This window comes from Lontra canadensis, unplaced genomic scaffold (genome assembly GCF_010015895.1).
Source record: "Lontra canadensis isolate GAN:19392208 unplaced genomic scaffold, GSC_riverotter_1.0 scaffold107, whole genome shotgun sequence".
Taxonomy (NCBI): Eukaryota; Metazoa; Chordata; class Mammalia; order Carnivora; family Mustelidae; genus Lontra; species Lontra canadensis.
Window position 1 is genome coordinate 1,204,336 of NW_022631101.1, and position 27,966 is coordinate 1,232,301.

The following is a 27,966-nucleotide window of genomic DNA, read 5'->3' on the forward strand; positions in this document are numbered from 1 at the left end:
GAGTGAGAAGGGGGCGGGGCCTGACCCTGAGGCAAAGGAGGGGGCGGGCCCGACTCCGTGAGATGGGGGCGGGGCCTGGCTCAGAGAAGGCGGGGCGGGAGCCGCTCCTGAGGAGTGGGGGCGTGGCCAGCCTCGGAGAAGGGGGAGACGAGAGAGGGGCCAGACTCAGAGTGGGCGAGACTGCGGGCCTTGGCTCACCGAAGGGGGCGGGGACTGACTATGAAAGCGAGAAGGGGGCGGAGCCTAACTCTAAGAAGGAAGCAGGGTCCTACTCAGGGTAAGGGGGAGGGGCCTAACTCTGGCAGGGAAAAGGGGGAGGGCTTGTTCCGAAAAAAGAAAGGCGGGGCCTGACTTGGAGAAGAAAGGGGGAGTGGGGCTCGCTTCAGGAGAGGAGGGGCAGGGTCTGAGAGGGAGAAGGGGATGGGGTGACACTGAAAAAGTGAAGGGGTAGGGTTGACCCTGAGAGAAAGGACGGGGTGGGGGCTTTCGTAACTGAGGTTGAGGGCCCCTCCAGACCCGACCTTAAGGAAGAGGAGCCGGCGGCCTGAGTGAGATGCAGGCTGGGGAGAATGACAGAAACTAGGGATCCGGTCCATAAGTTAGAGAAGGAAGCAAGGCCAGATCCTGCGGGCGTTAAGGGTGAGGAGGTGGGGGTGCCTGATCCGAGGGGGCGGGGCCAGGAGAGGAACGGGGTGGGGCCTAGGAGACTGTCGGGTCCTCCCGCTGCATCTCCATCGCCTCCTGAGACTTGCCTCCCTCCCTGCTGCAGGGTCCGCGGACCTCTCCTCGCTCTCGCTCGCCGTTTCCAGGACCACGGGTGAGCAGCCCACCACAGTTCCGGCCCACCCGCGCGCTCAGGACGGGGGAGAGGGGAATCCTGTGGAGGCGGCTTTGGGTACACCTCTGTCTGGGGTTTCACCCAGGGCCACCTCAGCTTTCCTCCGACCACCTGTGTTTGTCCCTGCGGGTTGAGATGGGGGCCCCAGGTGCCCCTACTTCCCGGGTGGTTAGGAGCTGGGCAGGTAAAGCTAACCATCTATTCGCCCTGTAAGAGGAGTCCTTTTTATAGATTGGCCATGGTAGTGCAGAGGGTTAAAAATGACCTGCCAATGCTGCCACCTCCTCGCTCTGTGAATGCCTGCAAATCACTTCTGTCTGGGCCTCAGTTTTCCTCATCTGTACAGTGGACATAATATCAGTGCCTCCCTTTGTCCGGGGATTGAGAGGATTCAATGAGCTGATACAGGCAGACTTTCAAAGCAATGTCTGGCACACAGTAAAGTCTCAATAAGCATTAACTGTTCACAGCTGTTATGATGATGATGATGATGATGATTACTATTTTACTATTATCAGACTGCCTATAACAGTGGTTCTTAAACCTTTGTGTGCACTGGAGTCACCCAGGGAGCTTGTTAAATCAGATTGGTGGGCCCTACCTCTAGAGTTTCTGATTCAGTAGGTCTAGGATCAGCCCTGAGAGTTTGCATTTCTGGCAAGTTCCCAAAAGATGCTCAGAACCACTACTCGGGAAGGTCCCTCAGCCAGTGTCGTCCAAAATTCGGTGCTGCCCCAGAAAATGTAAAATCATGGCCAAATGACAACATCCTCTCTCTTGTAAATCTGGTGGGATTAGGAGGGCAGGAACTGAGTCCTGTTACCATGAAGACTCAGCTCCTAGTGGGCTGGGGCTGGGCCTTGGTCTGGAGGTAGAATCCTGGGATGGACCCTAGCAGCTGGCCTGGCCATGGTGGAGGCTCTGCCTGTTCTCTAACAGGTCTGAGAGTGTGGACAATGGGGAAAGGTGGGGCATGGTGCTGGGGACAGGTACTGCCCACGCACTGGTTCTAGGCAGGAACAAGGCTGAGGTTTTTTCTGGCCCAAGATCTCTGGTTTCAATTGAGAGTCACTTGTGATGTCATCTCTTCAATAAATATTTATTGAACGCCTGTTCTGTACCTCGTCCTGTGCTGGGCAGCACTGGGGATCCGGCAGTGCCTGAAACAGCCTAACTCCGCCCTCATGGGTTCCTTACCTGGATGTGGAGGCCAGGCACTTAGGCAGTAAATTAAATGTGGGATTACCAAATGTGACAAAGGCTCTGAAGAAGTCTCGGGGTCAGTGAAATCTAACAGCAGGGTAAGGATGGGAAAACTAAATGCTGTGACTGAGTGGGAGGAAAACATCTCCCTCATTCTGATGGGCTAGACACGTAGGGTACCCTGGATATACGGTGGGGGCAGATAAGAGTCCCGTAACATAAAGTCATGCCAAATCCTAACCAGTGCCAATGAAATGATAAAACAAAGGTATGTAACTGTGAATGAGCTATCTTAGGGACCAGGGGGCTGTCTTAGATAAAGTGGTCAGGGAAGACCTATCTAGTAGGTAACATTTGAGCAGGGACCTGAAGGAGGAGGAGGGGGGAGGACGCCTTGTAAAGAACTGGAGGAAGAACATTCTGGCAGAGAGCAGGTTGTGCTAAGGCCCTGAGGCAGGAAAGACATGGCTGGTGTTCTGCCTGCGTGCGTCCCATCCTGGCTGTCCCTGGATGGTGGCACGTCTGTGTGGGAGGTCAGGGTGGGATGGAGTGTTATTTGAGTTGAACCGTAAATAAGGAGAAGTTCCCAGTGTTTGCTGGCTGAAAGAGGATTTTTTCCCCCAAAGATTTATTTATTTGTTTGAGAGAGAGAGATAAAAAAAAGCAGAGGGAGAGGGAGGGAGAATCCTCTGGCAGACTGTTTGCCAAGCAGTGAGCCTGACTCAGGCTGGATGGATCCCAGGTCCCCCCGGGGACCATGACCTGAGCAGAAATCAAGAGTCAGCTGCTCAACCGACTGAGCCACCCAGGCACCCTCAGAAGGGGATTTTTAGATAATAATGCTCTTAACTAAGCTTTATGGAGGGGCTAGGGCAGTCAGCCATGGTGCTAAGCAGTTTACCTGTGGGATTCAGAATCCTCATGTTCACACCTTGAGATGGGAGCTCAGACCTCATTTGAGAAAGACTCAGAGAGGTTGAGAGACTTGCCCGAGGCTACATAGTGAGTGTGTGACAAGTAGGATTCCAACCAGCATCTGTGTGACTCTATACTCCGTGCTCTGAAAGCAGGTCCTCTACCCTCTTCATTTTAGAGATGGGAACCTGAGGTCTAGAGAGGGAGGGCGGGTTGGTCACCCAAGTCCATAAAAGAATGTCCCCCAACACTTGATCTGCTGGCAGCCAGCATTTATGCAGGGCCTATTATTCTAAGCAGTTCCAAGTGCTTCCCATGTATTAGCTCATTTAATTTTCACAGCAGCCCAACGAGGCATTATCACCGTGTCCATTTTACAGATGGAGAAACCAAGGCAAAAAGGGGTTAAGTGGAGGGGCTCAGGGCCCTCCAGTTAGGAAGTTGCACAGCCAGGATTTGAACCGAGGTAGTCCAAACCTCAGGCCACTGCTGCCCGGGCCTTGGTTTCCCCCTGCAACCTGGGCAAAATCTAACTCCTCTTCGGGCCCACAGGTCATCCAGCATGGACACCTAAGAGTTTTTCCCAAGTTTTGTGACTGGAGGTTGGCCTTGCCAGGGATCTACAGCCTGTCCCTTCTTCTGTCCCAGCCTCAGTGTCCCCAGCTACCCAGTGGGGGTATCTTCCCTACCCTGCTGACTTCACAGATCACAGGAGATAAGGAGAGCAGGAAAACTGCTTTCCGAGGAGCAAAGGTCTGGCTGCCAGGAGCCACTCCCTGAGAGTGGAGGAGGAGGACAGGTCTGGGAGCAGGGCAGGCTGGCATTGATCCGTCTGTAGCCAGCGGCTGGGGCAGATGACCCTGAGAGGGGCTCTGGCCCCGGCCTGCCCTGTCTCGCTGTGTGACCCCAGGCGGGCCTGCTCGCTCTGGCCTTCCCATCGTCCTGTCTATAGAATGACAGGAGGTTTGTTTCGGTTTCTCCGTGGCCCCTTTCAAGACTGAGCTTTCCCAAGGAGGTGATGAGGGGCTTTCCCAGCCTTTAGAATCTTATATGTTTAATTTTTTTTCCTGGTCATAAGATCCTTGGCTTCCCTGGGTCCTCAATGATGCCTTTGAATTCCTGGCCTCAATGTTTTTTTAAGAAGGCACTTGAGGGTCCCTTGACCCTAGGGCCCCAATATTGCGAGCTGAAGGGAGGGTAGCCCAAGAGGGTGCAATCGGGGTTGGGGTTTGGCACCCCAGCGAGCCAGAGACCAGTTTCCAAGGATGGAGGAAGAGAGAAAGGGGGAGGGTTCCAGGCCTCCAGGGGATGGGGTTGGGGAATCTGTCTTAAAAGATGAAAGTCTTGACCGCACCTTCTGGACCTCACCTTTCTCTTTCTCTTTCTCTTCCTTCCACAGATGAACTGGGTAAGTATCACAGGGCAGGTCTGGGGGAAGGGGTGGGGGTTGGCGAGATGTCCTGGTGCTCACAGGGCGGGATTTGGGCCTTCTTTGCTGTTGGGTAGAACTGTTGGGGACGTTAATGTTTCTGTTCCCAAACTTCCAGCAGTACTTGATCTTTAGAAAAGCCTTCCCACGTCAGCTGCCCTTAGTGTTACCATTACCGCGAGCACTGGGTCGTTTTCTCAGTGAACTCTATGGAGCACGCCCTGTGTGCCAGGCACCAAATTCAGCCGCGAACCAAATGAGGTCCCTACCCTCCTGTGAGCTGACCCTCTGGTGGGGGCGATAGTAGGAAAGGGAGTAAATGAACAAGATCATGTCAGATCGGCCTGAGGCTATGAAGGAGATAACAGGAAGAGGAGCCGATGGCCTGGGAAGACACACACTAGGTAGGCCTTTCAGAAGAGGTGACATTTGAGCTGAGACCTGAAGGACGAGGGGCCAGAGTGGGTTGAATGGGGGGAAAGACGGAATAGGCAGACAGAGAGTAGGCACAGCACCCCCAAAGAGGGCCAGGCCTTGCTGGGAGCAAGCAACAGAAAAGAGACTGGAGCAGGGCGAGAGGTGGGTGGGGGGTTTGTTGGCAGGAGGTTGAAGGCCCAGGACAGGAGGGGGCCAGTCCACACAAGACTCTGTGGCAGGGGGTCAGGGGCGTGGGTTTTTTTTTTTTTTTTTTTTTTTCCTGAGATGAATCGAGTTTGGGCAAGGTGTTATATGGAGAGGTTGTTGACTTTGAGTCTTAGGGGAGATGGGAGCCATGGGAGGTGTCTGAGTGGAGTGGGGACAGGGTCTGACCTAAGCTATGTCTGGCTGTGTGTGGGGGACTTGGAGGAAGCCAGAGGGGGAACAGGAGCAGTGGTTCAGAGGGGAGATGGTGAGCGTAGACCAGAATGGAGCCGGGGATGTGGGGAGCAGTGGTGGGAGTGTAAACATGTATTTGAGGTAAGAGGCATTAGAGGTTCAAGGATGGGGACAGATGTGGGATCACGAGCAGCTATGCGGGCTTCTAGCTTGGGTACTTGGTGGACGGGTGTGCTGCTTTCTGAGGTAGGAACTGCTTGGGGGGTTGTTGTTATTAACCCCCCCCCCCGGGGTGGGGGAGAAGCAGGGACAGGGACACCTGTCACCTGGCCCTACCTTTATCCAGTGAGAGGGGATGGAGACATGATTTCAGGCACTGTTAGGGAGGGGAGTGGACATGAGGGTGCAGGAGGAGAACCCAGGCCGCCGGGTTTCTGGCCTCGAGAACTGGGGAACTGTTCGCAAGCAGGGTAGGGGCTTTTTTGGAGTTGGGAGCCGAGCCCCACCCACCCACCCGCTGCCCACACTCGGCCCACAAGGAAGATGTCTCGAAGAAATGAGTGGATGGAGAAAGGTGGGGCAGCACAGGTCTTGCGGGGGGGTCATCAGGCCTTTCCTTCTATCATCAGCGTCACCCCCAGTTTTTGCTTCTCCCGCAGAGATCATCGACGAGTACATCAAGGAGAACGGCTTCGGCCTGGAGGGGGCGCCGCCGGGCCCGGGCGAGGGGCTGCCGCGCCTCGTGGCTCGCGGGGCGGCCACCCTGAGCACCGTCACCCTGGGCCCCGCGGCGCCCCCGCCCCCGGCCACGCCGTCGCCCTGGGGCTGCCCCCTGGGGCGTCCCGTGCCCCCGGCCCCGGGCCCCGGGCCGCGGCCGCACCTGGTCATCACCGAGCAGCCCAAGCAGCGCGGCATGCGCTTCCGCTACGAGTGCGAGGGCCGCTCAGCCGGCAGCATCCTCGGGGAGAGCAGCACCGAGGCCAGCAAGACGCTGCCCGCCATCGAGGTGAGGCCCGGGGCGGGGTCTGCGCCTCCCCGCTCCCCCCCGCCGCCACCCCACCCCCCACCCCCCACCGCCGAGATTCGCGCGCCTGCATTGTTCGTGTATTTCACGGTGGTTATCATTATTGCCGTTGCTATTGTTGGAGCGGTTCATACTCTCACTCGCCTCGGGTTCCAAAGGACATTCCAAGAAAGGCGTCCTTCTGGGCATTGGCAGTATTGATCAAAATTATCATTGCCCTGAAAGGCGGGGTAGCTAGTCTCCTGGCCCACAAGGGAGGCCAGAATAATTGGAGTGGCGGGGTTTGAATCCCTGTTCTGCCATTTACCAGCAGGGCAGCCTTGGAGTGGTTATTTGGTCCCTCTGTGCCTCAGTTTCCTTCTCTACAAAATGGGATAATAATAATAATAATAATAATAACAACAACAACAACAACTAGCCACCGGGGGTTGTCAGGAGGCGTGAATGAGTTAATGACACGTGCCAAGGGCCTCCAGCCTGGTATATGCTCAGGAGAGATGAACTGGGGTTAGGATTATTGCCATCGTGACTCATAGGTCTGGCCATTCTGCTTCGAGGAAATTGGCGATGTGGATAAGCCAGCCTTTGGGCAAAAAGGTGTGTGCAAGAGATCCCCCGCAGCCTTGTTACGTAAAGAGTTGGAAACTGTAGAGTTACTCAGCAGCTGGTGGGGTAACCTGTGCACATCTACGCACACACTGGAATCCTGCGCAACCACGAAAACTATCTGTGTGTGTGTGCCGATAAACAGAAATGCATTCGGTGCACACGGAGAGATTTTTAAATGAAGCTGTCCCCCAGGTACTGATGTGGAACCATCTCCAAGATATATTAATAAACAAACAAACAAATCGAGGCACAGAACCCTTCTTAGGGGATTATACTACCTTCAGTGTTAAAATGGGGGAAAAATAAGATTCTGTATTTGTATTTGCTGGTATGTGCCTCCAGAAACTCTGGAAGGGGAAAAAAAAAGTCATGACTTTTTGGGGTTGGGGTAGTGCTGAATGGATAAGGTGCAGGTAAGGTTTTTCACTACATGCATCTTTATTTTGCTTTATAGTTTTGAATCCTATGGCTCGAAACTTTCCAGGATGTCAATTAATTTAATTCATATGTATTAACAGAATTTAAATTAAACTGAACAAAAGTCCACCACTCCTGTCCCCAGGCCCCAGGTTCCCTGCGCCACCCTCACAGAGGTGACCTTTTCTTTTTTTTTTTTTTTAAGATTTTATTTATTGGACAGACAGAAGGAGCACAAACAGAGGGAGGGGAAGAGGGAGAAGCAGGCTCCCGGCTGAGCATGGAGCGCAATGTGGGGACTCGATCCCAGGACCCCAGGATCATGACCTGAACCAAAGGGAGGTGTTTAACTGACTGAGCCACCCAGGTGCCCCAGTGACCCTTAAAGAAAAAAAAGATTTATTTATTTATTTGAGAGAGAGAAAGAGCACACACATATAGGCACCTGCCGGGGGTGGGGGGAAGAGCAGAGGGAGAGAGAGAGAAACTCAAGCAGACTCCACACTGAGCTTTAGCTCAAAGTGGGACTTGATCCCACAACCCTGAGATCATGGCATGAGCTGAAACCAAGTGTCAGACGCCCAGCCAGCTACATCCCCAGGCACCCGCAGAAGTGACCCTTATCAATATCTCATGCATCTTTCTGGGAGTCGTTTATGGTTCTGTAGGGACATGTGTACATACGTATGTACAGTCCCCCTTTTGTACATGGAGAGGAGTGTAATCTATATACTATTTTGCATGGTGGTCTTTTTTTGCTTAAGAATGTATCTTGAAGGGGCTCCTGGCTGGCTCAGTCTGGAGAGTACACAACTCCTGATCTCAGAGTTGTGAGTTTGAGCCCCACATTGGATGTAGAGATTACTTTATTTTTATTTTTTTTAAGATTTTATTTATTTATTTGACAGAGATCACAAGTAGGCAGAGAGGCAGGCAGAGAGAGGAAAGGAAGCAGGCTCCCTGCTGAGCAGAGAGCCTGATTCGGGGCTTGATCCCAGGACCTTGAAATCATGACCTGAGCCAAAGGCAGAGGCTTTAACCCACTGAGCCACCCAGGCACCCCTGGAGATTACTTAAAAAAAGAAATTTGAGATGCCTGGGTGGCTCAGTTGGTTAAGCGTCTGCCTGCAGCCCAGGTCATGGCTAGGATGCAAGGTCACGCATTGGGCTCCTTGCTCAGTGGGGAACCTGCTTCTCCCTCTGCCTCCTGCTCCCACTGCTTGTGCTCACTCTCTCTCTCTCTCTCTCTGACAAATAAATAAATAAAATCTTCTAAAAATAATAAATAAATAATAATAATAAAAAATCTAAAAAGTACAAAGAATGTATCTTGGAGCACAGCTAACCTCAGCGGATCTAAAGCTGTCCCGTTCTCTTTCATTGAGCCCTGTTGCGCGGGTAGGTGCAAGCCTGCTGGGCAGGTCCCCCGTTACTGGGCATTTAGGTTGCTTTCCCTGGCCTGTTTTGAGCAAACCTGTAGAGAACGACTCGGTTCATCTATTATTTCCCTCGTGTCACGCAAGTAACTTCTGGAAGCAAAACGGCTGGTCAAAGGTAATTTGAGAGATATTGCCAAATTGCCCTCTGTGAGCAGTTCGTACCCACAACTATTTCTCCTAGCTGGTGTCTGAGACACCTGGTTCCTTGCGCCTCCCCGATATGGAGCCTTCGTGTGCTTCTGGATCTTTGCCCAAGTGTTTATTGAGTCTGAATTGTGTACTAATCATTCCATGAGCCCTGGCTTCCGGCCCAAGCTACTCTGTGGCCATCAGCTCCTAGTGTCCTCTGAGTTTCCCCCACCAGCCGGCCAGAGGGGCCCTGCTGAGTTATACATCTGCTCTTCTCCCCTGCTCAGAATCCTCTCTTGGCTCCCTAGTGCCCTCAGGAGGAAGCCCAAGCTCCTCTCTGCTCCTCTGAGGCTCTCACTCTCTGATCCTGCTGCCAGTTCGCACCCAGCCCCTCCTCACTGGCCACCCTTTAGCCACCGGGCCTTTGCCCATGCTTTTCCTCCTGCCTGCCGTGATCTTCTCCTGAAGCCTGGTCACCTCATACTCACCCGTGAGGCTTCAGCCCGCCTCCAGGAAGACTTCCCTGACCACCCTCCCCAGGTCCAAACTCTTTCATATAAGGTCTCCTGCTTCCCTCCTCCTCTCCCTTGATGGGCTTTATCCTCATAGGTTTATTTGGGTGTGGAAAGAGCAGCCCCGTCCTTCCCCCACCCTCCAGGAAGCAGTCAACATAGTGGTTACAAATACAGATTTCAGAGTCAGAAAGATGTGGCTTTTAGTAGTACCAGCTGTATGAATTGAGGCTAGTTCAATGCTTCTGCTGGCCTCAGTTTCCTCATTTGTAAAATGGGGTTGGAGTTCCCGCTCCCACAGGATGCTACGAGGAAACCAGGAACGTGGACCAGCACCGGAGGGGAGGCTCCCTCTTTACTCAGCAAGGTAGTTATTATTTGATTTGGCTCCAGACATTGTGGCCAAAAGCAGCATGCAGGGCAGAATGTTCTGGTTAAAGGAATGGTTTACTTTGAATGGTTTACCGGATTCTCAGGACTAGGGCAAGTGTGATTCCTCGAGGGGCATTTTCATGGGCCCTTATTTAAGGTCTTTAAGGATTTTGCTTATTTTTCCAATTGACAGGGGATTTTTTAAAAAGTTTTTATTTATTTATTAGAGAGAGAGAGCACAAGTAGGCGGAGAGGCAGGCAGAGAGAGAGGAGGAAGCAGGCTCCCCGCTGAGCAGAGAGCCCGATGCGGGGCTCGATCCCAGGACCCTGGGATCATGACCTGAGCTGATGGCAGAGGCTTAACCCACTGAGCCACCCAGGCGGGGAGGGGCAGAGGGAGCAGGGAGCCTGATGCAGGGCTCAATCCCAGGACCCTGAGATCATGACCTGAGCGGAAGGAAGATGTTCAACTGACTGAGCCACCCAGGCGCCCCTGACAGGGGATTTTTTTTTTTCAACTTTTTCTTTGGAAAAATCTAAAACCTACAAGCAATAGACAAGAATAGTACAGCAAACAAGCCTGTTGGCTTATTTGCTTCATGTCTTTCTCTCCCTTTGTACAGACATTTATAGAGGAAGATTTGAAAGTTGGTTGGAGAGAGGATGATACTTCGCCCAGAATATTTCAGTTTGTGTCCCTCAAGAACAAGAATGTTTTCCTACACTGTAGGAGCTGTATAATCATAAATGCCATCACCACACTCTAGAAGCTTAATTCTTCAAGGATATTATCTGTTATGAAATCCATATTCTAATCCCCCAAATATTCTTTTTCTTTCTTCCTTCCTTTCTTCCTTTCTCCCTTTCTTTCTTTTTTTTCCTTCTTTCTTAAAGATTTTATTTATTTATTTGACACAGAGACAACAAGAGAGGGAACACAAGCAGGGGGAGTGGGAGAGGGAGAAGTAGGCTCCCCACAGAGCAGAGAGCCCAATACGGGGCTCAATCCCAGGACCCTGAGATCATGACCCGAGCCGAAGGCAGAGGCTTTAACCCACTGAGCCATCCAGGTGCCCCTAAATATTTTATTTTTAAGTAATCTCTACACCCAACGTGGGGCTTAAACTCAAGACCTTGAGATCGGGAGTCACATGCCCCACCCACTGAGCCAGCCATGCACCACGCCCTCCAAATACGCTTGAGAGCTGTTATTCTTGTTGGTCACTTGTTTAATATTTGGTCCAGGATCACATGCTGCGTTTAGCTGGCAGTCCTTGCCATGGTCTGAGTGTTTGTGTCCCCCTACCATGCATCCATTGCAGTCCTAGCCCCCAGTGTAATGGCCTTAGAAGGGAGGGCCCCTGGGGATTGCTGAGGTCATGAGGGCAGAGCTGTCAAGACAGGGATGGATGATTTTGTAAAAGGGACTCCAGAGAGCTCGAGGGCCCCTTCTAGCAGGAAGCCTTACCTAGAACCCGACCGCACCGGCGCCCTCATCTCAACTTCCACCCTCCAGAACTGTGAGGGAGGGATTGTTGTCACTTACTTGCCCTCCAGGTTCATGGGATTTGTGTGTAGCAACCCGCATGATGAAGACGGATGTCTTTTGTGTCTTCCGACCTGAGTTCATTTCTCCGTCTGACTTTGGGTGTGGGGATGTGGACATTTGTGGGAGGACAGGATTGACACTTTGTCAACTGTCCTACGTTCCGTGTTTGTTGGCCGTTTCCGGATGAGATCAGGTTGTGTGTTTTTGGGGGGACACCCCGGTGATGATGCTGTCGCCTCGGTGTCTCACATCAGGAGACACGGGCTGGCAGTCGGTCCCACTCTCAGTGATGCGGAGTCAGATTCCATGGTCAAGGCAATGTGTCAGTCTCTCCCGCAGCCATAACGAACTGCCCCAGGCTGGGTGCCTTGGACCACACAAATGTATTGTCTTAGCGCTCCGGAGGCTGGAGGGCCAAGATCAAGGTGCCAGCAGATCTGGTTTCCTCTGAGGTCTCTCTCCTTGTCTTGCAGACGGCCTCCCTATTGCTGTGTCCTCACTTGTCTGGTGTCTCTTTGTGTGTCCAGATGACCTCTTCTTTTTTTTTTTTTTTAGATTATTTATTTGACAGACAGAAATCAGAAGTAGGCAGAGAGAGAGGAGGAAGCAGTCTCCCTGCTGAGCAGGGAGTCTGATGCGGGGCTCGATCCCAGGACCCTGGGATCATGACCTGAGCCGAAGGCAGAGGCTTTAACCCACTGAGCCACCCAGGTGCCCCCAGATGACCTCTTCTTATAAGGACCCCGGGAAGATTGGATAGAGCCCATCCTAATAGCTTCACGAACTTAATCACCTCTTTAAAGACTCTGTCTCCAAATTCAGCCACATTCTGAGGTCCTGAGGTTTACGGCTTTAACCTATGAGTTGCAGGAGGCTGCATTTTAGCCCGTAAGAGCGAGTGCCCCGCTCTTCGTTGTAAGGACACAGCTTTCCTCTGTAATGAGCAACTTACTATGGGGTGATGCTCTGAGGCTGTGTTTTCCCCACCGCGTTATTTCTAGGTCTTTCCAGGTAGCTTTTCTGGCTCGGTGTCAGTTTTGATTTCCAGGAGTTAGAACAGGAAATATCTAACAATAGGGGATGACCCAGCTCTGGTTGTGGATTCAGGATTTTTATTCCCATCTTTCAGAGCGGCAAACTGAGGCTCAGAGAGGGGAAGTTACTTGCTCAGGGGCACCCAGCAAGTTTGCTGTAGTAATTCCTAAGCACTCCTGTATACCTGGTACTTAATAATACCCATTCTACAGATAAGGATGGAACAGAGAGGTTTATCATGCAGATGGCCAGTCCTCGATCCTGGATTTGGTACCAGGTCTGGATTATTCTAAGACCTTGTGTGACGTCTTAGAGATGAGAAGGTTTCAGCCCTGCAGTTCTCATGAGTTCTGAGACTGTTGACTCTGAGCTTTTCTTAATCTCCTAACAGTGCAGTGGGAAGGTGGTTAAATGAATAGCTTTAACCTCATCTGACTCAGTGAAATTTATAGACAATATGACATCCGGCTACTCATAATCATCCCCAAATCCATCATGCCCTAACTTTATTTTTTTTAAAGATTTATTTATTTATTTGACAGACAGAGATCACAATTAGAAAGGCAGGCAGAGAGAGAGAGAGAGAGAGAGAGAGAGAGGAGGAAGCAGGCTCCCTGCTGAGCAGAGAGCCCGATTCGGGGCTCGATCCCAGGACCCTGAGATCGTGACCTGAGCTGAAGGCAGAGGCTTAACCCACTGAGCCACCCAGGCGCCCTGATCATGCCCTAACTTTAATATGAAATGAAAGGAAAATAATACAGCATAATAAGCATCTTTATTTCAATGTGTAAATGCTCCGACATGGCCCCAGGGAATCTTAATAAAAGTGGCAATTGCTTGGGACTTCGTGAATGCAGGGGTCCCAGAGACAGCCTAACCCATTGGGAGGGGGTATTTAATGAATCAAATGCTGTATGGCCAGGGTTACGGTTGGTGATGGGATCTTCCAAAGCGGCGAACAACCCTTAGTGTATACAAAATCCAGTCTTCCTTCAATTAACACGATGGCCCCAGTCCTGGAAAATTCAGTGTATTTTTAAATTATGGGAAAAAAGAGGGGCACCTGGGTGGCTCCGTCAGTTAAGCATCTGCCTTCGTCTCAGGTCATGATCCCAGGGTCTTGGGATGGAGTCCCGCATTCTCAGCGGGGAGCCTCCTCCCTATCTCTCTCTCTCTCTCTCTGCCTGCTGCTCCCACTGCTTGTGCTCACACACTCTCTCTCTGTCAAATAAATAAATAAATATCTTTTTTAAAATTATGGGTAAAAGGACTATGTATGTAAAATGGCTAGGATCTTGGCTCTGATCATTTTAAACAGGTTTGTCCCCGATGTGAGTGTTGGTGGGATGATCGAAGTCTTGCAGGACTTGTGTGGGACCGTCCCTGGTATTGCACGCTGTGTGGCATCTCTCGTCCTGGGTCCTGCCTACTGTGGGCTGTGGGTCCCCATCCCTGTGTCAACCCAAATCACCCCCCCAATATCCAAAACGCCCCCTAGAGGGCGATACTCCCCCACAGAGACGCACTCATCCGTTGTTTTTTGGTTTACTTATTTGTCTATGTGTAGGCAACGGCTTTAGAAATTCTTTTTTAGAAGAACTTCTAAAAGCCCTTTTAGAAGGGCTTTACAGGTTCTTTGATGCCAGCAGGTCCCTGTGGGGAACCCAGAAAAGCCAGGTGGATCTGGGCTGGGTCTGGTTTCTATCTGTTCCTGCTCGTGGCATAAATTCCTGCCCCAGGTGCCTTAACTAACTTTATTTTTTAAAAGAGAATCTGGTTGGGACATCTGGGTGGCTCTTCCGTTTAGGCAGCTGCCTTCAGCTCAGGCCATGATCCCAGGGTCCTGGGATTGAGTCCCACACTGGGCTCCTTGCTCAACGGGGAGCCTGCTTCAACCTCTCTCTCTGTGTCCCACTCACCCTGCTTGGGCTCTCTCTCTCCCTCTTTCTCTGACAAATAAATAAAAATTTTTTATTATAAATAAAAATTTTTTTATTAAAAATTTTATTTATTTATTCATGAGAGACAGAGAAAGAGAGAGAAGCAGAGGAATAAGGAGAAGCAGGCTCCCTGCTGAGTGAAGAACCCGAGACCCGGGGCTTGGTTGAGCCAAAGGCAGATGCTTAATAAGCTGAGCCACCCAAATAAATAAAATCTTAAAAAAAAAAAAGAATCGGAAATCTGGAATAACAGGATGTTTCATACTTTCTATTTTTATTTTTTAAAGATTTTAATTTATTTGAGAGAGAGAGAGAATGGGGATTGGGGGATGGAAAGAGGGAGAAGCAGGCCCCCAGCTGAGCAGGGAGCATGACACAGGGCTGGATCCCAGGACCCTGGGATCATGACCTGAGCTGAAGGCAGACGTTTAATGGACTAAGTCACCCGGGAGCCCCCCCCCTTTTTTTAAAGATTTATTTATTTATTTGAGAGAGAGAGAGAGAGAGAGAGAAACTTTAGCAGACTCAGAGCTAAGCAGGGAGGACAAGGCGGGGCTTGATCCTATGACCCCGAGATCCCAACCTGAGATGAAACCAAGAGTGGGAGGCTTAGAGGACTGGACACCACCCAGGCGTCCCTGTCTCATACTTTTTAAGTGCAGGCTCCAAATTTTTCCCAAATTTGAACAAAAATGTCATCTCTTTTTGTAGTTTTAAAAAAAAGTTTTCTTGAGCTATTGTGTATATATGCAAAATTGCACATACTTAATGCATCCGGTTTAATGAGTTTGGACGAAACATTTTTTAATTAAAAAAAAAATGGGGGGCGCCTGGGTGGCTCAGTGGGTTGAAGCCTCTGCCTTCAGCTCGGGTCATGATCCCAGAGTCCTGGGATCAAGCCCCACATCGGGCTCTCTGCTCAAGCAGGGAAACTGCTTCCTCCTCTCTCTCTCTCTGCCTGCCTCTCTGCCTACTTGTGATCTCTGTCAAATAAATAAATAAAAATCTTAAAAAAAAAAAGGGAAGAACAGTACAATGAGCACCTGTGTGCCCTTAACCTGTATCTGCCAATTGTCGTTTTGCTACCTTCGCTGTCTGTCACACTCCTCTGTCCAAACGCACGCGCGTGCACGCACATACAGATATGCGCACACCTTGTTTTTGCTAAACTATTTGCACGTGTGTCGTCAATATCACATTACTTCCCTGCGGGATAGTGGGATAGCGGGATAGTGGGATAGCGGGATAGTAGGATAGCGGTCACCTCCTGCGAATAAGCTTCCACGTGGTGACAATATTATTAGTATCCTCAGGAAAACTAACAATATCCCATTGTATCATCCAATGTGTTACATTTCCTAGTTGTCCCCCAAATATCCGGTGGCTTCTTCCTCCTCAATCCAGGATCCGGTTAAGGAGCCTACATTGCATTCGGTTGTCATGTCTCTCTGGTCTCCCCCCAACACGCGCTTTTTTTTTTTTTAATCAAGTTGCAATTGATCAAATCTTACGTGTACAGCTCTCTACATTTTTGTATACGTATACACCATGTGATTACCAGCCAGGTCAAAAGATATTATTTGTTCGATTTTCACCGAAATATGATGCCCATCTTTTTATTGTCTTTTGCGACACTGATTTTTTTTCACCTGATGACCGTGATTTGGGCTCATTTGAGGAATCACGGTGAGATTCGGGTGACATACTCCTGGAGGGCTGTCACAGAAGTGAGGTCGTGCCTTCCCAGGGCACCCGGTCAGACTCCCCAGGTCATCTGGGCCCAGTATTGGTGATGCTGCCCTTGGTCACCTGATTTAGGTGGTGTCCAGTGGGTTTTCCGCTGTGAAGGTGCTTTCCTTCCCCAGTCATTAGTAAGTTCTCTGTGGGCAGTACTCGAAGACCCTGTGTGCATCTAAGGTTTTAAAAACTCATAGTGGCTGTGATGCCCTAGTGGCTCAGTCATTAAGCATCTGCCTTCGGCTCCAGTTAGCTCAGGGTCCTGGGATCGAGCCCCATATCGGGCTCCCTGCTTCTCCCTCTCCACTCCCCCGGCTTGTGTTCCCTCTCTCGCTGTGTCTGTCTGTGTCAGATAAATAAATAAAATCTTTAAAAAACAAAACAAAACTCATAGTGGCCAAAGAAAGCACACCGGCGGGGCAGCTCTCATGTTATGAGGCCCCAGACCAGCAGCCAGAGAAGCCTTTGGTTTAGGATCTCAGAAGGGTCTTAAGCAAACCCCCTTCCATCATCCTGGGGGAGAAGCTTGGAGAGCTATTGAAGGAGGCCCCAGGGAGTTTGGATGGGTGCAGGTGTCTGCCAGGGGACTCCAAAAATGCACCTGTCTCCCTGCAGCTCCGGGATTGTGGAGGGCTTCGGGAGGTGGAGGTGACCGCCTGCCTGGTGTGGAAGGACTGGCCTCACCGAGTCCACCCCCACAGCCTCGTGGGGAAAGACTGCACCGACGGCGTCTGCAGGGTGAGGCTACGGCCTCATGTCAGCCCTCGGCACAGGTACTTGACCCCTGATTCCTCCCCCAACCCTTCACCCCAGGTCACGGAGGTGCCCAGGGAGACCTTAGGGCAAGGGGCCACTTGGCCAGATTCTCCCCACTGCATTTCCTCGGTGGGGAGACCAAGGCTGGGCCCGGCAGCGGGGTGGAGGGGCGTGCCTGGGCCTGGGGCCCTGCTGCACCCACCTTCACACACAGTTGTATTTATGCCCATTTTGTCGAGGCGGAAACTGAGACTTGGAGGAATGGCAGAGCAGGTATTGACTCCAGACCTGACTTCACTGCAAGATCATTCTTTCTCTCGCTTGACAATTTATATGTTTTTAATAAATAAAAAAATAAAAGGTTCAGAAAGACTGTGCAGTGAAAAGCAAATTTCCTTCCACCTTTGGTCGTGCAGCTATCAGTGGTCCTTCCTGGAGGCAATTAAAAATATGCTATGCATGTCTATTTTTTTCTCCCCTTACAAATGGTAGCAGACATTTGTACCTCGTTTTTAAGTTCCAGTATATCTTGGAGATCATTCCTATAAGCATTTTGAGCTCATCCTTTTTCTTGGCTTCATAGTATTCCAGTATACAGCTGTACACCATTACTTGAATAAGCCCCCTAGTAATGGGCCCTCAGGATAGTTCTGTGCTCCTGTGGCCCTATTACTAAATGCGTGGCTTTACATATATATCATTTCTTCTCTAGGATCAATTCCTAGAGGCAAATTCGCTGGCTCTAACTTCAGCGATTAACTCTCACTGTAAACTTTCTGTGATTTAAAAATTTAGCAAAGCTGTAAGGTCCATGAGAGGAGGGATCTTGTCTCTCTTGTTCCCCGCTGTGTCCCCCCTGGGTCCCCCCCACACGCTGTCGAGCACCCAGTAGGTGCTCAGGAAATATTGTGGAATGAATGAATGCCGCCATATTGTCCGCCATATTGTCCTCAGTGTAATTGCCGATTACGTTAACAGTCCCACCCGCTATGGGTGAGAGTGCTGGATTCTTTACAACTTCCCCAGTAGGGAGCGTTCTCAGATGTTTTGATCCTTGCTGTGTTGATGGGCTTTTTTAAAAGTTGGCATCGCAGTGATGTTTCCTTTGCCGCTTTCTCACTCTAAAGGAGGCGGCCCCATGTTTTCGTGCAGTAAAGATGAAGGGCACCCCCAGGTGCTCTCGAGACTCCCCAACACTCCTGAGAGGTCGAAACCCCAGGCCCCTCCCAATGCTGGGGCCCCTGAGACTGTGAGCCCCGAGGCAGCCTCTCTGCTGGAGTTAGGGCTAGACCTGCCTCTTCGTGACTGCCTCCCTTCACCCATTCCTCCGCGCTCCCCGTTCAGCTTTAACAATCTGGGCATCCAGTGTGTGAGGAAGAAGGAGATTGAGGCCGCCATCGAGCGCAAGATTCAGCTGGGCATCGACCCTTACAATGGTGAGGCCCTGAAACCAGCCTGTCTTGTCCTCCTGAACCCCTTCGTGCCCTCTGCCGCCCCATTTCCCCCGCTTCTCTCTGCTTCTCTCTTCTCCAGTATCCGCTATCTCCCCAAGCCCCTCCCTTCATTGTCTGCCGTCTCCCGGCCAGAGTCTCCCTCCCCCACCCTCAGCATCCCCATATCTCTCCTGTAGCCGGCTCCCTGAAGAACCATCAGGAGGTAGACATGAATGTCGTGAGGATCTGCTTCCAGGCCTCATACAGGGACCAGCAAGGACAGATGCGCCGCATGGACCCCGTGCTCTCTGAGCCTGTCTATGACAAGAGTGAGTCTGGGGTGCGGGGCGTATCAGGGTTATTGTTGGCCACAGGTCCTGGAAAGGCCCACGTACGATGGCATGGACAAACAGGCTGTATGGAGTGCAGGCTGTGCACTGCCCAAGTCCAGTGGTCAGCATTTATTAGGTGGTCTATGGAAACGAGGTCTTCTCATATTGTAGAGTGCACAATCTGTACCACTACACTAGGCAAGTCTAGGGAAGAGGCAACTTGAGTAGTAATAATTTTCTCTTCTATACAGAATATAATGTATTCCCCAGAATCTCCCCTCTCCCCCAGTAGACTTCTGCTTATGTCTCATTGGCCAGAACTTGGTCTCATGGTGGCCCCTAGTTGCAGGGGAGTCTGGGAAAGCAAATATTTAGGGTTTCCATCTTCTACAGAGGGATATGGGTATGAAAGAGGAGATTGGGAATGGCTGTTAGGTTTTAGTGCCTGCGGTGACTGCCATAAATATCAAAATGGGAAGAAAAATTAATCCAGTCAGGTGGGTGCAAATGACAGAATTCCAATTCAAAAGAGCTGAAGGAGAAAAAAAAAACAAAACCAACCAGTTTGTTTGTTCCATTAACTTAAAGGGTCTGAGGTAGTAAAGTGCTTCAGGTCTGGCTGTATCTAGGTGCTCAATGATATCATTAAGGATCTCTTTCCATCTTTCAGCTATACTTCTTCAAGTTAGAGTCATTTTTGGCACAGCCCATCCATGGTGGGGACAAAATGACTGTATGCAGCTCTAGGCTTATATCCTACCAGCTTGGAACCTCTTCCCCATGCCCGAAGAGAGTTTCCTTTACCCAGTATTTTTGGCTGGAGTCTCAGGGCTGTTTCTCGTTGGCCTGGTTTGGGTCATGTGCTCCTCTGTGACCAATCAGCTATGGTCAGGTGGAGGCAATGCTCTAATTGGCCAGGTTTGGGGCATGTGATCACTGCTGAGCTAGAGAGTGGATTCCGCCCTATCCAGTCCCCAGGACTGAAATGGGATGGGGAGGCGGTTTCCCAGAAGGGAACTAGAGGGGCTGTTACAGAAGATGGTCTGGGATTGCTAGATGGGCGAAAACCGCGGGTTTCCACTACGGATTTCAGGCCATTAATCCTTGTCTACGAATGGTCTTGATCCCTGACCCCACCAACTCTCCTCTGAGGGCTGATGGCTTCCCTTTGGGCCCTCAGCCTGCAGGACTCCCGACTGTCCATCAACTCTTCTGTCTGAGCATCTTCTCTCTCTCCCCAGACCGGGTCCCAGGTCGATCAGACGCCCCCGCCCCCGGCTTCTGCATTTCTCATCTCTGCATGGCGCCCGGTGGGCACCCATGGGGTACCTGCTGAGGGTTTGATGACTGAATTCTCGTCCTTTCTTATATACCACTAATTCTGGCACTTGCAGAGTCCACAAACACGTCAGAGCTGCGGATTTGCCGAATCAACAAGGAGAGCGGGCCGTGCACGGGTGGCGAGGAGCTCTACCTGCTGTGTGACAAGGTGCAGAAAGGTGAGGGACCTAGGACAGCGCATGGGCAGAATACCATAGAATGGCTTGCCCTGCATGGGGGAGCCAGGAAGCCCGGAGGTGGGAGCATGAGGTGGAGCTGGTTAACAGGGGTGGTGCAGTGGAAGGATCCAGAACTCTGGTTTGGGAGTCAGACTGCAAACAGCCCATCGGTTCATTCACTCACGGAGCTGCTCACTCCCTGGTTCGTGTACAAAGATGCAGAGCTGTGTGTGCTGGCCATGCCGGGTGCCAGGCACCGACTCCCGGGACCCTGACCTTAAAATCTTGGAGTCCTGTAAATAAATTCTTAATGGGGGCTGGATGAGGGCTACCGATGAAGAAAATGGAGACTGGAGAAGTATCTCTTCCATTCACGTCTATTCAAATGTCCCTTCTTCAAATAAGATTTTAAAAAAATAGGTGTGGGCACCTCTGCAGCTCAGTCGGTTACACCTCTGACTCTTGGTTGCAGCTCAGGTCTTGACCTCAGGGTTGTGCATTCAAGCCCAGTGCTGGCAAAAGCAAAAAGCCAACAGTAGGTGCACACAAGCATTGCCTGGCTGGAGAGAGCTTTCCCTCTTACTGTATATATATTTTCTGTATCCTCTCCATTTTTTATTCTGTGACTCTGTTATGAATAATGTCACCACCTAATGATCTAACCTAAGAGATCTAACATGTCTCTTCCTTTTCCTGTGTGCCAAGCTCTGTTATAAGCACTTTCTACACTTCACTTGTTAGCTCGTATGATTGCCTAACAGTTCTATAAGGTAGATCCAATTATTACCTCTCTTTTAGAGAGGAGGAAACTAAGGCACAGAAAGGTTAAGTAACCTGCACCAGGTCACACAACTAGGCAGGAAGAGTACACTCGCAGTGTTGTAGCACCGCTAACTTCCTAGTTCCAGAACGTTTTCATCATCCAGAGAGAAACCCCGAACTCCATTCTGCTGTATAAGCAGTCACGCCACCATCTTCCCTCCTCTAGCCCCTGACAACCACTGATCTGTTTCTGCCTGCGGATTTGCCTCTTCTGGGCATTTCATGTAAATGGAATCCTACACTAGGTGGCCTTGCGTGGCTGGCTTCTTTCACGTGATAGTACAGATCAGTGCATCATTCCTTTTTATGGCGGGATGATACTCCATCGTATGGATATTGGATTTGTTTATCCATTCATAAGCTGGTGGACATTTGGGTGGTTTCCATCTTTTGGCTGTCATGAAGTGTTGCTACAAGCATTCGTACATTCGTGTGTAAGTTTTTGTTTGATCACCTGTCTTCAGTCCTCTTGGATATATGCCCAGGAGTGGGAGAGAGATTCTTATAAAATTTTGAGTGAATGAGCACCTGGAGGGTGAGTGGTTCCTCTGTGCTGGGCCCTTGTGTTAGGCAGTGCTGCGACACAGTGATGACAGAGACGAGCCCGGGCTCTGCTCCCACAGGGCTCCCAGTTTAGTGTGGGGGGCGGGGGTAGGGAAAGAAACATGAATTACAAGTGTGAGTTCTGCTGAGAGGGAAAAAGACTGAGTACGAAGACTGGACAGAAACACTAAGACAGTAGGAAGACCAGGTAGGGGCTGGGCATCTTGGAAGGCTTCCCAGAGGTGGTGATATTTCAGCCAAGATCTGAGGAATGCCAAGAAGATTGTTAGGATCCTGGGAGCTGGGGGGGAGGGCAGGGAAGCTGTTCCACGTGTGTGTGAACAACTAGAAGCAGCTGTGAGTCCTGTTCCATTTTTTTGTTCATTGGCCGGCCTTGGGCTGGTGACTTCACCACCCCGAGCCTCTGTTTCCTTATCCCTTTATGAGTTGGTGTTAGGATGAGACAGGATCTCACTTACCCAAGAACTACACTGCAAAGAATTAGCATATACTGAGAATTTCTGAGTGCCAAGCCTGAAGCTAGGACTTTGCATAATCCTAATAAAAGCAATCATACTTAACGTGGGCTGAGCACCTTTACCTGGAGTGATTCTGTTAATCCTTCTAGCAAGCCTGTGAGATAGGTGTGCTGACTTTGTTTCTGTTTAGGTGAGGAAACTAGACACAGAGATATTAGGTTACTTCCCCAAGCCCTTAGGATCTGGTGGCGAGGAGCTCTAGCCCACCTGGATTCCCATCTTGGCTCCACCACATATTGGCTTTGTGACCTTGGACGAGTGCCTTCATGTCTCTGTGCCTTTGCTTCGTCCTCTATATAATGGGTTTCCTAAAGGTACTTTTTTTCATAAGATTGTTGTGTGACTTAGAGGCAATCTGTGTATGCGTGATATATATAAAGCCTCTGTAGATGAAATTAGTGTGATGAGAGGCAATGCAATAAGACAAGAAAAAGAAATAACAGGCAGAATAGCATACTGCATCCTGACTATTCTGCTACCAGCTGTGTGACCTTGGGTAAGTCTCTTTCCTCTTCCATGCCTCACTTTCCACATGTTTAAAATGGGCGTGTCAAAGAGTTAATATAGCGGGTCTGAGACTGTTATCCTTTGAAAGGCCTGCTTACAAGGTTGACTCTTGGCTGGCTTTTGAGAACTTGGATTTTGAGAGGACTCCCACTATCCCCTGACTGATGAGAGGGACTCATGGTGCTTAAACTGTTTGTATGGGCAACGTGGTTTGCGCTGAACACCGGCTCTGCTTCTGGAAGCCTGAAATTTTGATATATGCCAGGCAGAGAGTGCCTATATAATCAGCCACCAATAAAAACTCTGGGAACTGAGTCTCCAGTGAGCTTCCCTGATAGCTAGCATTTCCCGTGTGTGGTCATAGTTTGTTACTGGGGGGCGGGGGATTAGCATGTTCTCTGTGACTCCACGGGGAGAGGACTCTTGGAAGCTCATGCAGGCATCCTTTCCTTTACTGAGGTTACTAGTATCTTTTTGCCAAAGTAAATCATAGCATGAATATGACTATATGCTGAGTCCCATGAGTGCCCTTAGTGAATCACTAAATCTGATGGTGGGGAACGTCTGACGTGGTGAGGATATTAACTCTACCTGCCTCTCAGGTTAGTAAAAGGTTTGAATGAGACAATATATAAAACTATATAAAATACTTAGTGACTGGCACACAGTGGGTGCTCAACAAGAGGTTAGCTGCTGCTATGATTAGTTTAATTAATTTATTTTTTTAAGATTTATTTATTTTAGAGGGGCACTTGAGTGGCTCAGTCGGTTAAGCATATGACTCTTGGTTTCAGCCCAGGTCATGATCTCAGGGTCATGAGATGGAGCCCCCATTGGGCTTCGTGCCCAGTGGGCAGTCTGCTTGAGGCTCTCTTCCTGTCCCTCTGCCCCTCCCCCTTCCTGGCGCACACATTCTTTTTTTTTTTAATTTATTTCTTTATTTGATACAGAGAGAGATCACAAGTAGGTAGAGGCAGGCAGAGAGAGGGGGAAGCAGGCTCCCTGCTGAGCAGAGAGCCGGATGTGGGGCTCGATCCCAGGACCCTGAGATTATGACCTGAGCTGAAGGCTGAGGCTTAACCCACTGAGTCACCCAGGCGCCCATGCGCACGCATTCTTTCTTTCTCTCTAAAATAAAATAAATAAAATCTTAAAAAACATTTATTTTAGAGAGAGCGAGCGTGTGCACACATGCACTTGAGTTGGGGAGGGGCAGAGGGAAAGGGAGAAAATTCTAAGCAGACTCCCCGCTGGGCACGGAGCCCAATGGGGGGCTCCATCTCATGACCCTGAGATTATGACCTGAGCCAAAACCAAGAGTCAGGGTGCCCCTCTGATTAGTTTTAGTGTTAAGAATATCAACATTGGGGGTGCCTTGCTGTTTCAGTTGGTAGAACGTGCAAGTTTTGATCTTGGAGTTGTGAGTTCAAGCCCCATGTTGGGCATGGAGCTCTCTTAAAATCAAATGTATTTACACTTCATATATATATATATATATATATATATATATATATATTTTTTTTTTTTTTAGAGAATATCAGTATTGATTTGGGGGGAGGCTGACTGAGTTGGGGGCCTGGTGGGCCAGCATCCTGGCTCAGCTGATGTCCCCACTTTCCCGCCAGAGGATATATCGGTGGTGTTTAGCAGGGCCTCCTGGGAAGGCCGGGCTGACTTCTCCCAGGCCGATGTGCACCGCCAGATTGCCATTGTGTTCAAGACACCACCCTATGAGGACCTGGAAATCGTTGAGCCTGTGACCGTGAACGTCTTCCTGCAGCGGCTTACTGACGGGGTCTGCAGTGAGCCTCTGCCCTTCACGTACCTGCCTCGGGACCATGGTAACCACAGCAATCCAGGGTGACCCGCTGCCCAGAGACCACGTCTTTGGCCTAGAGGGGACAGGGGAAGAAGAGACAGAAGTAAAACACAGCCTCGTGACTGCACCGACTGGGGTTCGGTTCCTGGCTCCCCCTCTTACTGGTTGTGTGTCCTTGGTCTCTCCCTGAACCTCAGTCTCCTCTTGCACAAAGTGGAAGTAATAGTACCTATCTGATGGCATTTGGGGAGTATTTGATTATTTCTTCCCTCAGCATGCCTGCTCATGCCCGACCCTGTACTGGGTGGTTCTAGGACACTGCAGTGACCCAAGATGGCCCCAGCCTCACCCTCATAAGTCTCACAGTCCTATAGTGGGGATGGAATTGCTCAGGGGATTTAGATTGCTCAGAGGGGGCATTTGACACAGGCTTTGAGGTTAGGGAGGGCTTCCTGGAGGAGGGGACGGTTGAGCTGAGAATGTGGGGTTGACTAAGCAGTTCTCCAGGGGAAGTAATGGGAGTTCGGAAATAGGGTTTCAAGCTGCTGGAGTAGCAAGTGCAAAGGTCCTGAGGCAGGATCATGCTGCAGTGTCCCAGGAACAACACAGAAGTGGATTTGGGTTGCATTCTGATTAAGATGTGGATATCTATTTGCATTAGTTGGCCAAGAACTAGAACAGCTCAATGACTTCCTAAGCAGTCTCTATAATTAAGTCTTAATTATTATTGTTGATGGATAACATCGCCCCTGTTATCTCCTGAACAGACAGTTATGGCGTGGACAAGAAGCGGAAACGGGGGATACCTGACGTCCTCGGGGAGCTGAAGAGCTCCGGTGTGTCCCCTCTGCCCCTTTCCACACCCATCTCCTGGTTCCTGGGAGGGGATGGCTAAGCCCTAGTCTGGGGAGGAAGGGCCGCGAGGGTCCAGGGGTCCTCATCTCTGCCTTCCCTCAGACCCCCATGGCATCGAGAGCAAACGGCGGAAGAAAAAGCCAGCCTTCCTGGATCATTTCCTGCCCAACCCCAGCTCAGGTGGGTCACAGCGCAGGTGGGTCCCCGCCGAGGGCAAGCTCCTGCTCTCTGAAGTGGGATGAGTGTGAGCTGCAGCCCTGCTTTTGTCCTCTTTGGGAGCTCCCCAAAAACTCCCCTAAGGTCAGGAACTGACATCTCAGGCAGCAGCATGAAGTAGAAAGAAGAACAGCTCTGGATACCATCAGGAGGCTCTGACCTCTGCCAGGCTGTTCACTGGCTGTGTGACCCCCACCAAGTTGCTCCACCTCTCCGAGCCTCAGCTGCTCCCCTGAAAAGTTTCACCATAGACCTTCCTCATTGACCTTTCAGATTTTAATGCATTTATTTTTACAGACACCATATCACCGGCACGTAAGTGCGCTGTATAGGTCTACTCGTTGAATCGAAATCGTATCACCCCCCCCATTTTACTGGTGAAGAAACTGAGGCCCAGAAAGGTGAAGTTTCTCAGCTGAGGTCGCCGCATGTGCGGTGAAGCAGGGAGCTGTACCCGGGCAGCTGTACAGACGAGTGATGAAACACTACGTAGAGCAGGTAGCAGGGAGTGGATGGTAGATAAACGGGATGGGTTGGCAGAGCCAGCCAACCTTAATCCAGAGCCTGTCTCTAGCCCAACCACCCTCCCGGTATGTTCTCCCTGTGCCTTCATCTCAACTCACACGCCAGCCTCCACTTCCTGGAAACTGCAGCCCTATCTGGCTGTGATCATAAGCCTCCCCACTGACTGACCACTGGCTCTAAGAACACTCCCCCTAAGAATCCAGCTACCCCAGGGCGCCTAGCTCTCCCACTGACCTCCGACAGCCAACCGCTCAGAGTCTGCTGAGCCTGGACCACTCCAGCCAGTCCCACCCTGGAGGTTTCAGGGATCACCCGTTGTTCCCCCTACCCACTGCCCCTGGTAACCACTGCTCAGAGCCCCACCCATAGCAACCACCAATCCTAGCCTGCTTTGCCAGCCTTCCATCCCCTATTCCCAAAGCCTCTCCCCATTAGCCATCTGCCATTCATCTACCTCCTCCATCACCCCAACTTTCCAGTGCCTAAAGGCCCCCCTCCCCAATCCTTGGGACAAAGCTGCTCTGGCATGATAGCATAATGGTTAGGAGCATGGCCTCTGGAATTAGACTGAGTTTGGATTCTGAGGCCTGAATTTAGCCACTGTGGGATCTCTTTGGGATCTCATCTCTCAGATGGAAACCTTACCTCTTAGGGTCCTTTTTAGAATTTAGTGAGGTCGTATCACACAGTTAGTTAGCATAGTGGCTGGCACAGAGTTAGTGCTCAGGAGATCTTAGGAACTTGACAGACAAGAACGCCACCTGTGTTTGTTACGGTCATGTTTAGCTGTATTCGTTGCAAACCCCAAATTAACAGGGGCTTCAACAGGCTAGACTTTTACTTCTCTCAGGTAAACAGAGGTAGATAGTCCTGGGATGGTTTAGAGGCTGTTATGATCATCAGAGACCCAAGCATGCTTCTGCCATTTTCAACTCATAGTTTCCATCTCCTGGTCCAAGATTGCTGCCAAAGTTCTAGCCTTCAGGCCTGCGTTCAGGCAAGGAGCTTAGTCACATGACCACATTTAGCTCTAAGGGAGGCTGGGAAATAGAGTCCCTGGAGAAGAGACCCAGTTGCCCTGGGTCTCTTTCTGAGATAAGCATAAGACGCCTTCGCTGGTGAGGTTTGTCTTATCTCAGAGAAAGACTCTTGTCTATATATTTTAACACCTCCACATAATTTTACCTTCCAGTTTGGGGCCTGGTGACTTCTCATTTGGGTCTCCTGTGTGTGGGGATTTCATTTTTGGGGTGGTATCTATAATTTGGAGGAGGAGGGACTTTAGAGCCTCTTCAACTTCTTAATTTTTTGGAAAAACTTCCCAGCCCTGCTGGAGCATGTTTGGAACCCTGGTGCTACAACTGGCCAGCTATGTGTGACTGAATTATTTTGCCTCAGTTTGCTCATTAAAGGAGGATGGTGATAGTTCCTACCCTGGGGTTCTCCTTGGGATTAAAGGAGGCCACAGTGATAATGCATTTAGTACTGTCAGGGCACTGGACTTACTGCGTGTTGGAGTTAGCCCCCGAAGTTGCCGCTAAAGGCATCCTACTTCTTTTCTCTATTCATGCAGGCCCGTTCCTCCCGCCGTCAGCCCTGCTGCCGGACACAGACTTCTTCTCTGGCACCGTGTCCCTCCCCGGCCTGGAGCCCCCCGGTGGGCCGGACCTTCTGGATGACGGCTTTGCCTATGATGACGCCACGGCCCCCACACTTTTCACCATGCTGGACATGCTGCCCCCTGCACCGCCACTCGTCAGCGCTGTCACGGGCAATGGGGCTGCAGGGCCCGCAGTTGGAGATCCTTCCGGCCCCGAGCCAATGACGCTGGACTCATACCAGGCCCCAGGCCCCGGGGACGGGGGCACGGCCAGCCTTGTGGGCAGCAACATGTTCCCCAACCAGTACCGGGAGGTGGGCTTTGGGGGGAGGCCTCCTGTCTCCGGGGCCAGAGGCTACGTAGCCCCGAGGTGCTGGAGGAGAAGCACTAGGTGGGGAGGGAGGGAGGTGGAAGGGGCCGTGCAAACCCAGCCAGGATGTCCAGCACCTCCGTCCCCTTGGGCCACCGTTGGTCGGTCTTCCAACCTCCTCATTCTTCTGAATGGGACATCTTCAGCGTTGGTGAGAAGCTCCGCAGCACCGGTTTCCCCTGAGCC

General features: G+C 50.8%; 1 protein-coding gene across 1 annotated transcript; it reads left to right on the forward strand.

Annotated features, from left to right (window-relative positions):
- The first annotated feature begins 521 nt into the window (after window positions 1-521).
- Window positions 522-27,848, forward strand: RELB (RELB proto-oncogene, NF-kB subunit). The gene is given in 13 exon segments (XM_032839474.1): window positions 522-639; window positions 770-817; window positions 4,356-4,364; window positions 5,861-6,207; window positions 16,580-16,737; window positions 18,065-18,156; window positions 18,351-18,482; window positions 19,880-19,984; window positions 24,021-24,236; window positions 24,982-25,050; window positions 25,172-25,249; window positions 27,384-27,733; window positions 27,735-27,848. Coding segments are annotated over 13 exon segments (1,713 nt in total). The 5' UTR covers window positions 522-569; the 3' UTR covers window positions 27,774-27,848.
- The last annotated feature ends 118 nt before the right edge of the window (window positions 27,849-27,966 follow it).